At 38.1% G+C, this 12,723-nt stretch overlaps 1 protein-coding gene across 1 annotated transcript; it reads right to left on the reverse strand.

Moving 5' to 3' along the window:
• Positions 1-837: 837 nt before the first annotated feature.
• LOC105347926 (uncharacterized) lies at positions 838-8,838 on the reverse strand. The gene has a single exon (XM_066088256.1). The coding sequence runs from the start codon at positions 8,836-8,838 to the stop codon at positions 838-840; it is 8,001 nt and encodes a 2,666-aa protein (XP_065944328.1).
• Positions 8,839-12,723: the final 3,885 nt, after the last annotated feature.

The following is a 12,723-nucleotide window of genomic DNA, read 5'->3' on the forward strand; positions in this document are numbered from 1 at the left end:
TGAGCAACAGAGTTATTAACTCTAATCAAATAGGCTTTTATGGTATCAAATACAAAATAGCTTGATAATTTAGTAATTAAGATCTTGTTTAATTTTTTTTATTTCTCCTCTTTTTTGGTTCATGTATATAATTTTAATGGTTTGTAATAAATGCAACAATGTTTAAAATGACATCCCAGTTGCCATGGAAACTTATTCTACAAGTAGAATGTGCAGTTAGTTTTGTTTTAATTTATATATGTCCAGCATTTGAATTCAGAGGGTACTGTGAAACCATATTTGTGGTGTATTGTCATTTTTTACAGGCTTAATTGGAATACATGTGTATATTATTTTGGTTTGTTGGTTTGATATAATTATGTCTTTGATGTAAAGTTAACAAAATAAAATTACTGTGGTGGGGCCCATGAAATCTGAGAAATTAAGCCACAACAAATCAAAGTGAACTAACAGTACAATATATAAAATCATGTATTGATATGAAAGCTTTAGACCAAGAAATTCAACATTACATGAAAAAAAAAATACCATAGCTTGACTTTGTATATCTGGCACTTATATTTGCAGCTGTGCATATTTTACATACATGCATGATGTCCAAAAACCTGCATTATCTGCAGCACAAAAAGCTATTGGACAAAATCTAAAATACTTCCCCATTAAAAAAAGATAAATCAATGGTAAAAAAAAAATGCTATTTATTTATTCCCAGTCTAAACATCATTTTAAAATGCATTTACACTACCAATTTCAAAACCATACTTCAAGTTCACATGTAAAACTTCACATTTTATAATAACTTATGTGTCCACAATCATCCTCTCATTAAACGGGATCCTATGGACTGACCTCCAGATCCTTCGACGTGAACTTGCAATGTCTGAGAACAATATTTTTTCGTTTCATGAAGCGGAAACACCAAGAGGCAGTTCCCTCAAAATCGTGGATCCCCATCTCCCTTGCCATCTCTCTTGCTTTCAGTCTTATTTTGACACCATTTAAGTGTCTTTTAGCAGCTCTCTGCTCCATTATGTATTTTTCTAGCTTGTCCTCTAGGTCTGGCCATTGTGCTGCATGTCCGCGGAAGGATTTCTTTGACTTTTCTGCTTGTTGCAGGGCCAATTTCTGTTTTCGCCAGCCCCTAATATTTTTTTCACTCACACCAAACTTTTTTTCTGCTGCCATGTTCCCTCCATTCTCCTCTGCAAAAGCTATTACTTCCAACTTAAATCCAGCAGTGTAAGATTTGCGTGGTTTTAAAGTCTCAGTTTTAATGTCCTTATTTCCAACTTGATTGTTACGAGTTCTTTTCTGTTCTTCAGTTGATTGGAAATCCCTATTTAACTCCTTTCCTGGTAAAACAGCAACTTGCAAATCCCTGGTATTCTCCCTTTGCGGTTCCTCAGGGACAGCTGATAGAAAATCACAGATGGGCTCATTTTCTGCCAATTCAATTGATTGTCCTGATAAATCCTTTGAATGGTTTTTGAGTTGTCGGAGAACAATATTCTTTCGTTTCATGAAGCGAAAACACCAAGAAGCAGTTCCCTCAAAATCGTGGATCCCCATCTCCCTTGCCATCTCTCTTGCTTTCAGTCTTATTTTGACACCATTTAAGTGTCTTTTAGCAGCTCTCTGCTCCATTATGTATTTCTCTAGCTTGTCCTCTAGGTCTGGCCATTGTACTGCATGTCCGTTGAAGGATTTCTTTGACTTTTTTGCTTGTTGCAGGGCCAATTTCTGTTTTCGCCAGCCCCTGATATTTTTTTTACTCACACCAAACTTTTTTTCTGCTGCCATGTTTCCTCCATTCTCCTCTGCAAAAGCGATTACTTCCAACTTAAATCCAGCAGTGTAAGATTTGCGTGGTTTTAAAGTCTCAGTTTTAATGTCCTTATTTCCAACTTGATTGTTACGAGTTCTTTTCTGTTCTTCAGTTGATTGGAAATCCATATTTAACTCCTTTCCTGGTAAAACAGCAACTTGTAAATCCCTGGTAGTCTCCCTTTGCGGTTCCTCAGGGACAGCTGATAGAAAATCACAGATGGGCTCACTTTCTGCCAATTCAATTGATTGTCCTGATAAATCTTTTGAATGGTTCTTGCGTTGTCGGAGAACAATATTCTTTCGCTTCATGAAGCGGAAACACCAAGATACATTTCCCTCAAAATTGTGGATCTGCATCTCTTTTGCCATTTCTCTTGCTTTCAGTCTTATTTTGATAGCACTCAAATCCCTACTGGCAGCTCTCTGCTCTTTGACATATTCCTCTAGCTTGTCCTCTAGGTCTGGCCACTGTGCTGCATGTCCGCGGAAGGATTTCTTTGACTTTTTGGTTTGCTGAAGGGCCAATTTCTGTTTTCGCCAGCCTCTGATAACTTTTTCTCCTACGCCAAACTTTCTCTCTGCTGCCATATTTCCTCCATTTTTCTCTGCAAAAGCTATTACTTCCAACTTAAATCCAGCAGTGTAAGATCTGCGTGTCTTTGTAGTTGAAGTTAATTGGTCTATATTTTCAACCTGACTGTTAGGAGTTCTTTTCTGTTTTTCGGTGGAATGAAAATCCCTGTTTGGCTCTATTTCTGGTTCAACAGCAGTTAGAGTATCCCTGGTAGACTCACATTGTGGTGCCTCAGTAACAAAGGATTGAAAACCACAGTTAATCTCACTGTCTGCTGTGTCAAATGATTGTAAATCCCAAACACGCACCCTTCCTGGTGTCTCGGCATTTTGAAATTCACAGTTGTTATCGTTTTCCAATGAGTCATTTGATTGTAAATCCAAAACAGGTTCCAATTTCTGTCTCTCAGTTGATTCGACAACATAATTTGGCTCCATTTTTGATGCCTTCATTAATTGAACATCCCGGTCTGAATCAGGCTCCCTTTCCAGTGCCCCCGCTGATTGTAAATCACAGTTCATAGGACCCCTTTCCAATGAGTCATTTAATTGTAAATCCAAAACAGGTACCATTTTCTGTGCCTCAGTGGATTGAATATCACAATTTGGCTCCATTTCTGGTTCCTCTGCTAACCTAACTTCCCAGTCAGGCTCCATTTTTGGTTCTTCAGCTGATTGAAATTCCTGCACAGTGTCAATGTAACTATTGGTTGCTTCTGTTTTCACCACTACAAATTTCTCAAGATTTCCATCCAGTTCTTGGCTTTTTGCTTCACTTCCTTGAAATGATTCACATGAGCTATTTGTCTGCTGTGAACAGACATCTTTCTCCTTTGCATGGTTCTTGCATTGTATGAGAACAATATTCTTTCGCCTCAGGAAGCGTAAACACCAAGATGCATTTCCCTCAAAATTGCGGATCTGCATCTCTTTTGCCATCTCTCTTGCTTTCAGTCTTATTTTGATAGCACTCAAATCCCTACTGGCAGCTCTCTGCTCCTTGACGTATTCCTCTAGCTTGTTCTCTAGGTCTGGCCATTTAACTGCATGTCCGCGGAAGGATTTCTTTGACTTTTTGGTTTGCTGAAGGGCCAATTTCTGTTTTCGCCAGTCCCTGATATTTTTTTCACAGACACCAAACTTTTTTTCTGCTGCCATGTTTCCTCCATTTTTTTCTGCAAAAGCTATTACTTCTAACTTAAATCCAGCAGTGTAAGATTTGCGTGGCTTTATAAATAATGTTTTGGTGTCCTTATTTCCAACTTGAATGTTATGATTTCTTTTCTGTTCTTCAGTTGATTGGAAATCTCTATGTAACTCCTTTCCTGGTAAAACAGCAACTTGCAAATCCCTGGTAGTCTCCCTTTGTGGTGCCTCGGGGACAGCTGATAGAAAATCACAGATGGGCTCACTTTCTGCCAATTCAATTGATTGTACTGATAAATTCTTTGAATGGTTTCTGCATTGTCTGAGAACAATATTCTTTCGCCTCATGAAGCGTGAAAACCAAGATTTACATCCCTCAAAATTGTTCATCTGCATCTCTTTTGACATCTCTCTTGCTTTCAGTCTTATTTTGATAGCACTCAAATCCCTACTGGCAGCTCTCTGCTCCTTGACATATTCCTCTAGCTTGTCCTCTAGGTCTGGCCATTGTGCTGCATGTCCGCGGAAGGATTTCTTTGACTTTTTGGTTTGCTGAAGGGCCGTTTTCTGTTTTCGCCAGTCCCTGATATTTTTTTCACAGACACCAAACTTTCTCTCTGCTGCCATGTTTCCTCCATTCTCCTCCGCAAAAGCTATTACTCCCAACTTAAATCCAGCAGTGTAAGATCTGCGTGTCTTTGTAGTTGAAGTTAATTGGTCTATATTTTCAACTTGACTGTTAGGAGTTCTTTTCTGTTTTTTGGTGGAATGAAAATCCCTGTTTGGCTCTATTTCTGGTTCAACAGCAGTTAGAGTAACCCTGGTAGACTCACATTCTGGTGCCTCAGTAACAAAGGATTGAAAACCACAGTTAATCTCACTTTCTGACGAGTCAAATGATTGTAAATCCCAAACACGCACCCTTCCTGCTGTCTCAGCATTTTGAAATTCACAGTTGTTATCCCTTTCCAATAAGTCATTTGATGGTAAATCCAAAACAGGTTCCAATTTCTGTCTCTCAGTTGATTCGACAACATAATTTGGCTCCATTTTTGATGCCTTCATTAATTGAACATCCCGGTCTGAATCTGGCTCCCTTTTCAGTGCCTCCGCTGATTGTAAATCACAGTTCATAGGATCCCTTTCCAATGAGTCATTTAATTGTAAATCCAAAACAGGTTCCATTTTCTGTGCCTCAGTGGATTGAATATCACAATTTGGCTCCATTTCTGGTTCCTCTGCTAACCGAACTTCCCAGTCAGGCTCCAATTTTGGTGCTTCAGCTGATTGAAATTCCTGCACAGTGTCTATGTAACTACTGGCTGCTTCTGTTTTTACCACCACAAAATTCTCAAGGTTTCCATCCAGTTCTTGGCTTTTTGCTTCACTTCCTTGAAATGATTCACATAAGCTATTTGTCTGCTGTGAAAAGACATCTTTCTCCTTTGCATGGTTCTTGCATTGTCGGAGAACAATATTCTTTCGCCTCAGGAAGCGGAAACACCAAGATGCATTTCCCTCAAAATTGTGGATCTGCATCTCTTTTGCCATCTCTTTTGCTTTTAGTCTTATTTTGATAGCACTCAAATCCCTACTGGCAGCTCTCTGCTCCTTGACATATTCTTCTAGCTTGTCCTCTAGGTCTGGCCACTGTGCTGCAAGTCCGCGAAAAGCTTTCTTTGACTTTCTGGTTCGCTGAAGGGCCGTTTTCTGTTTTCGCCAGTCTCTGATGGCTTTCTCACCCACACCAAACTTTCTTTCAGCTGCCCTATTTCCTCCATTTTTTTCCGCAAAAGCTATTACTTCTAACTTAAATCCAGCAGTGTAAGACTTGCGTGTCTTCGTAGTTGAAGTTATTTGGTCTTTATTTCCAACTTGACTGTTAGGAGTTCTTTTCTGTTTTTTGGTGAAACAAAAATCCCTGTTTGGCTCTATTTTTAGCTCAACAGCAGTTAGAGTATCCCTGGTAGACTCACATTGTGGTGCCTCAGTGACAAAGGATTGAAAACCACAGTTAATCTCACTTTCTGACGAGTCAAATGATTGTAAATCCCAAACACGCACCCTTCCTGGTGCCTCAGCATTTTGAAATTCACAGTTGTTATCCCTTTCCAATAAGTCATTTGATTGTAAATCCAAAACAGGTTCCAATTTCTGTCTCTCAGTTGATTCGACATCATAATTTGGCTCCATTTTTGATGCCTTCATTAATTGAACATCCCGGACTGAATCTGGCTCCCTTTTCAGTGCCTCCGCTGATTGTAAATCACAGTTCATAGGATCCCTTTCCAATGAGTCATTTAATTGTAAATCCAAAACAGGTCCTATTTTCTGTGCTTCAGTGGATTGAATATCACAATTTGGCTCCATTTCTGGTTCCTCTGCTAACCGAACTTCCCAGTCAGGCTCCATTTTTGGTGCTTCAACTAATTGAAATATTTCCATTTTTGATGCCTTCATTAATTGAACATCCCGGTCTGAATCTGGCTCCCTATTCAGTGCCTCCGCTGATTGTAAATCACAGTTCATAGGATCCCTTTCCAATGAGTCATTAAATTGTAAATCCAAAACAGGTCCTATTTTCTGTGCTTCAGTGGATTGAATATCACAATTTGGCCCCATTTCTGGTTCCTCTGCTAACCGAACTTCCCAGTCAGGCTCCATTTTTGGTGCTTCAACTAATTGAAATATTTCCATTTTTGATGCCTTCATTAATTGAACATCCCGGTCTGAATCTGGCTCCCTATTCAGTGCCTCCGCTGATTGTAAATCACAGTTCATAGGATCCCTTTCCAATGAGTCATTAAATTGTAAATCCAAAACAGGTCCTATTTTCTGTGCTTCAGTGGATTGAATATCACAATTTGGCTCCATTTCTGGTTCCTCTGCTAACCGAACTTCCCAGTCAGGCTCCATTTTTGGTGCTTCAGCTGATTGAAATTCCTGCACAGTGTCTATGTAACTACTGGTTATTTCTGTTTTTACCACCACAAAATTCTCAAGGTTTCCATCCAGTTCTTGGCTTTTTGCTTCACTTCCTTGAAATGATTCACATAAGCTATTTGTCTGCTGTGAAAAGACATCTTTCTCCTTTGCATGGTTCTTGCATTGTCGGAGAACAATATTCTTTCGCCTCAGGAAGCGGAAACACCAAGATGCATTTCCCTCAAAATTGTGGATCTGCATCTCTTTTGCCATCTCTTTTGCTTTTAGTCTTATTTTGATAGCACTCAAATCCCTACTGGCAGCTCTCTGCTCCTTGACATATTCTTCTAGCTTGTCCTCTAGGTCTGGCCACTGTGCTGCAAGTCCGCGAAAAGCTTTCTTTGACTTTCTGGTTTGCTGAAGGGCCAATTTCTGTTTACGCCAGTCTCTGATGGCTTTCTCACCCACACCAAACTTTCTTTCAGCTGCCCTATTTCCTCCATTTTTTTCCGCAAAAGCTATTACTTCTAACTTAAATCCAGCAGTGTAAGACTTGCGTGTCTTCGTAGTTGAAGTTATTTGGTCTTTATTTCCAACTTGACTGTTAGGAGTTCTTTTCTGTTTTTTGGTGAAACAAAAATCCCTGTTTGGCTCTATTTTTAGCTCAACAGCAGTTAGAGTATCCCTAGTAGACTCACATTGTGGTGCCTCAGTGACAAAGGATTGAAAACCACAGTTAATCTCACTTTCTGACGAGTCAAATGATTGTAAATCCCAAACACGCACCCTTCCTGCTGTCTCAGCATTTTGAAATTCACAGTTGTTATCCCTTTCCAATAAGTCATTTGATGGTAAATCCAAAACAGGTTCCAATTTCTGTCTCTCAGTTGATTCGACAACATAATTTGGCTCCATTTTTGATGCCTTCATTAATTGAACATCCCGGTCTGAATCTGGCTCCCTTTTCAGTGCCTCCGCTGATTGTAAATCACAGTTCATAGGATCCCTTTCCAATGAGTCATTTAATTGTAAATCCAAAACAGGTTCCATTTTCTGTGCCTCAGTGGATTGAATATCACAATTTGGCTCCATTTCTGGTTCCTCTGCTAACCGAACTTCCCAGTCAGGCTCCAATTTTGGTGCTTCAGCTGATTGAAATTCCTGCACAGTGTCTATGTAACAACTGGCTGCTTCTGTTTTTACCACCACAAAATTCTCAAGGTTTCCATCCAGTTCATGCCTTTTTGCTTCACTTTCCTGAAATGATTCGCTTGAGCTATTTGTCTGTAGTGAAAAGACATCTTTCTCCTTTGAATGGTTCTTGCATTGTCGGAGAACAATATTCTTTCGCCTCAGGAAGCGGAAACACCAAGATTTACATCCCTCAAAATTGTTGATCTGCATCTCTTTTGCCATCTCTTTTGCTTTCAGTCTTATTTTGAGAGTACTCAAATCCCTACTGGCAGCTCTCTGCTCCTTGACATATTCCTCTAGCTTGTCCTCTAGGTCTGGCCATTGTGCTGCAAGTCCGCGAAAAGCTTTCTTTGACTTTCTGGTTTGCTGAAGGGCCAATTTCTGTTTACGCCAGCCTCTGATAACTTTTTCTCCTACGCCAAACTTTCTCTCTGCTGCCATATTTCCTCCATTTTTCTCTGCAAAAGCTATTACTGCTAACTTAAATCCAGCAGTGTAAGATTTCCGGGACTTTTTGGTTGACATTTTTGTACCTATATTTCCAACTTGATTGTTAAGTGTATTATGTCTTTCCACAGATTGAAAAACTGCATGTGAATTATTTTCTGTTTCTTGTACCTCAGTGGATTGGTAGTCCCATTTAGGTTCCTTTTTCAGTGAGACAGCAGTTTGTAAATCCCTGATAGGCTCTCTCTCCTTTACCTCAGTGGATTGAAAATCATAGTCCGGACGCCTTTCCAATGAGTTAAGAGATTGTAAAACCCTAATGGGCTCCATTTCTTGAGTTTCAGCATGTTGAAAACCACAGTTAGGTTCCCTCTCCAGTACTTCTGATTGAACATTCCACTCAATCTCCTTTTTTGGAGCCTCAGTGGATTGAAAATCATACACAATGTCAACGCCTCTTCTGGCTGCTTTTCTCTTTACCACAACAAATTTTTCCAAGTTTCCCTCCGGTATTAATGTCTTTTTAGCTGCACGCCCTCGAAACGATTTCCGTGATTTTTTCGTCCGCTGTAATGCATCTTTCTGTTTTCTCCAGCCTCTGATAACTTTCTCGGTCACGCCAAATTTTCTCTCCGCTGCCATGTTACCCCCATTTTGTTCAGCAAAGGCTATTACCTCTAGTTTAAAACCAGCAGTGTAAGATCGGCGGGATTGGGTGGGTGCCATTTCTAATGTGTTAACCAATTGAAAGTTTATGTGATGATCTGCATGGTTTGTTTATTTTCTGTGGGTTGAAAAATCCCGCACGTCTGTCCAAACCGGAAGCCTCGAGTGTTTCGGTCTTTAGATATTTCGACCCAATGCTTATTCGACCCAAGACTACATTATGTACACTACCATGCCAAAAGGATACATTTTTTTTTAATACATATGTCGTTGAAAAGATACATTCTACTTCAAAGATCTTCTGATATACAGTGTAGTTTTTCGTCGGATTATGAAGTGATTTGGATTCCATTTGATTTTTTTTTTACACATTGAATTTCTGACAACTCATTTGCAAACTTTGGTTTATCAAATAATTACATTTGTCGCTACCGAATTGAATTTTTAGCGCTCCGCTAGGCCCCTATATATCTTTTGCAGTTTGCTAGGCAAAAATTCTTACTTTGTTCACATGTATTAAATGGTTTACTTGTGTATTTTGAATCAGATTGACTAAAAATTAAATGCGAGAAAGCTTTGTTTACAAAGCAAAGAATTTCAAATTCGGTATCTTGCTTGTAACTTGGAGTTCATATTCGAAATTCTGAAGACGCATATTTAACAATATTTATACATGTGTAAACCATTCTAGGCACAGGAAAGATGTAATTTGAAAAAAAGTTTGAGCTCAAATCGTGTCTAAGTTCCTCAGAAACTAATACAATGTACTAGATTAAATTTATTGCCACCATAAATGAAAAATATTGCTCAGCTTCGGGGGGGGGGGGGGGGGGGGGGGCTGCCGCCACCCAACCCACTGCTTACAAATATTTTGTCCCTAGCTACCCCTACACAAATTTCCAATGTCAATGGACTCTATCAATGGATTTTCGTCGTTTCTTTTCATGCCTTGTCAAAAAAGTCATTGCCGCCTCAAATATTACTGCAGACTATTAAACACACTTTTTTCTTCGGCTTTATATGCATACTCTGTATGTAGGTTACATTTATCAAACAACGATTTTACTGAAATTTTTTTTTTTCAAATCACAATTTTTTTTACGCAGAAACGTACGTTGAGGATAATGTGCAAAGATGAAAGCAAATAAAAGAAAAAAAAATAATGAACAGTAAAAATGGGGGATGGGTCAGTTAGAGTTACCGTCCCCTTGCCACCCCGGCATCAGGTAAGTCCACTTATATGAAGGAATTGCAGCTGTGAATGCAGAAAAGAGTTCAGTTGAATGCACATGGAATGATGATAGTGTTTGAACGCCTCGTAATTTAAGTCCTTAAAATCCTTCTACATGTACAAACACCACTATTCCTGTTATTTCTGTTGGAAAAACTAAGCCGACGTGCATTATTTGACGCAAAGAGTCAAAGGGTTTGCGTAGCATTACACGTTCAGCACGTACAAACATTTTCATACAGCAAGGTGTGCTATAGTTTCAGATGGGGTCAAGCGTTGTGTTTTTCATTTGAGAGACAACCACTTGCGAGTTGGGAAAAGTTTCCTCAGTTTTCTTAATGATATGAGGAAATATTTTAAGGTTTCTCTAAGAAACTTGATTTTAGAAAGACTATAAACGTATGCAACGAAGATTATTACAATCTATAGTGAGTTTTTCGCATGATCAGTTTAAAGATTTGGTTAGTCGTTTTCGTCTTCCCCCCATCTACAGTTCTATATCTACTCGAGAGGCCACTGGTCATTTACTTACAAAATTACGGACAATGTAGTCTTTAAGCTTGCAACTTTGATTGCTTGGTTAATTTGAAATACACGTTTCTCAAGTTTTTGCCTCAGCTAAGAAAGCTTTTCTTCAAGATGTTGTATCTTTATATCTAGGGTTTCCCAATACACCACGTTCCCAAATCATCGAAATCACACTACTTCTGACTAACAGAAGCTAGATACAGCCGTTCTTGTAATGGACGGCATCTACATATATATATAGAGAGAAAAAAGTTGCCCCTATGCTCAACAGCGGAGATGTTTCTCCATGCATAAAAGTAGTACTGATGGTTACATAGTGGTGGTCATTTTTTTTTGCAGATAGCAAACATAGCGATGCCTGCGTTTTGAATACTTGGTAATATGTCGAGATCTAATGCGGAAGGAATCGTCGATTAGTTAGGTGGTAAAGTCTGCTAACAGTATGTATAAAACGTTGGAAATAAATTTCTCTCAAGTGTTGTTACTAATACACAACTACCATTCATCTGAGATTATATTGCAGCCTTGACAAATACTTAAAGACCACCTCTTGTTCTGATAAACCACAAAACGAACAGTTTGCCCAGCAAATGCTATTAATGAAATCTAAACCAAATCATGTTATGGAAAAAGTGTCAAATATTAAAATTACCGGTACATTAAGAAAGAAAATCGGATTATGCTTGATGCAGAAGCATCAGATATCAAATAGACTTCCCCGTCCTATCGGAACAATACTTAAGAGACTTAACTTTTGGCACATATCAGTTGAAACAGGAGTTATGTATGTAAATGAACTTGTTAGAATACAGGGTAGTTACGAGTTTCTGTAAATGATAATGAAAATATTTTAAACCTTATGTACATGTTAAAATACAATCTCGCCACATATCTTTAAAAAACAATACATTGTTGGATTGAAAAGTTGTCCTATATATATCTGGTTCATATAACTCATACTATTCGGACAACGACTGTTATACTTTTTTTTTCATTCACTATACATTATGAGAACTAAAACCTAAGAGTTTACTGTACATATAGCCTAAAATCAAGTGGAACGGAAATAGATATGCTTTTTGTAAAGTCAGAAACCAATACCAGTCCTATAGGTCAATTCATTTGTTATATATAACTGATCGTTTTCATAATTTTTAAATTACCAAACTTGCATTGTCTGACACCCAGGACCAGTCACTAGTGGTGGATGTCCAAAAATAATCGGCCTTTCATAAACTTTATAAAATCAAAACCCACAATCCTGGTTTTTGTAGAAATTCATTTTTTTTTTGCTGTAAAAACTCGTTTTATGGCATTTTCTGGATATACACAGAAAAATGTAAATAATTAAAACATTAGCTTGTCTGATCATGACTGAATATCAAATGTATGCCTTATCAGTAAATACGATAAATGACCTATCAACATAAGGTTCAAACATTCTTCAAAACCATCAGAAAAGGTATATCTTGAAAGTTCACCACAGAGGACTGGAACAACCACATACACATTCATATAGATATGTTTAAAAAATTACTGATCGAACGTACTTAACTGTTCGAACACCAACTCCCCACCAAAACGAAAAAAAACCCCCAAACATACCAAATGAACAAAACAATTGTGATTTTTTTTTCTCATTTATTTCTGCTATTTTGTCACACAGTGAGAAACGTTTTTTAACTCTATATTTCTGGAGATACAAGTGCATAATTATGTACTTATGATATAACTCATGCATGTTGATGAGTTTACAGGAAAAAAGATGTGTAAGCTAACCAGTATGGGTTTTTTTTCTGGACAAGTAGGAGATACATGTAACATATTATTTGGTGTAAAGATCTAAAAGGAAGTAAGTGATTACCGATATAGACATGTAATGCTGTGTTTAATTGCCACTACAGACAACCTGTTGTGAAAACAACAATACAAATTTAATGCAACTCACAAGCCTGAAGGATCTTATTTAAAAACACTTTAAATGCATCAACTTGATAATGCTGAAAACATATGTGCTGTACAATTATATAATAGCACTTAGATATATTGTGAATAAAAGCACTTGAGGACAAGCCAAAGGACAAAGCATCCTACATGGACGAAAAATATAAAGATGCTGTAAATATGAAACAAACAATGAAAATGACTAATGCTTTCCGTAAAATTATCTTTCTTTGTTTTAAGTG

This window comes from Magallana gigas, chromosome 6, assembly GCF_963853765.1.
Source record: "Magallana gigas chromosome 6, xbMagGiga1.1, whole genome shotgun sequence".
NCBI classification, from domain to species: Eukaryota; Metazoa; Mollusca; class Bivalvia; order Ostreida; family Ostreidae; genus Magallana; species Magallana gigas.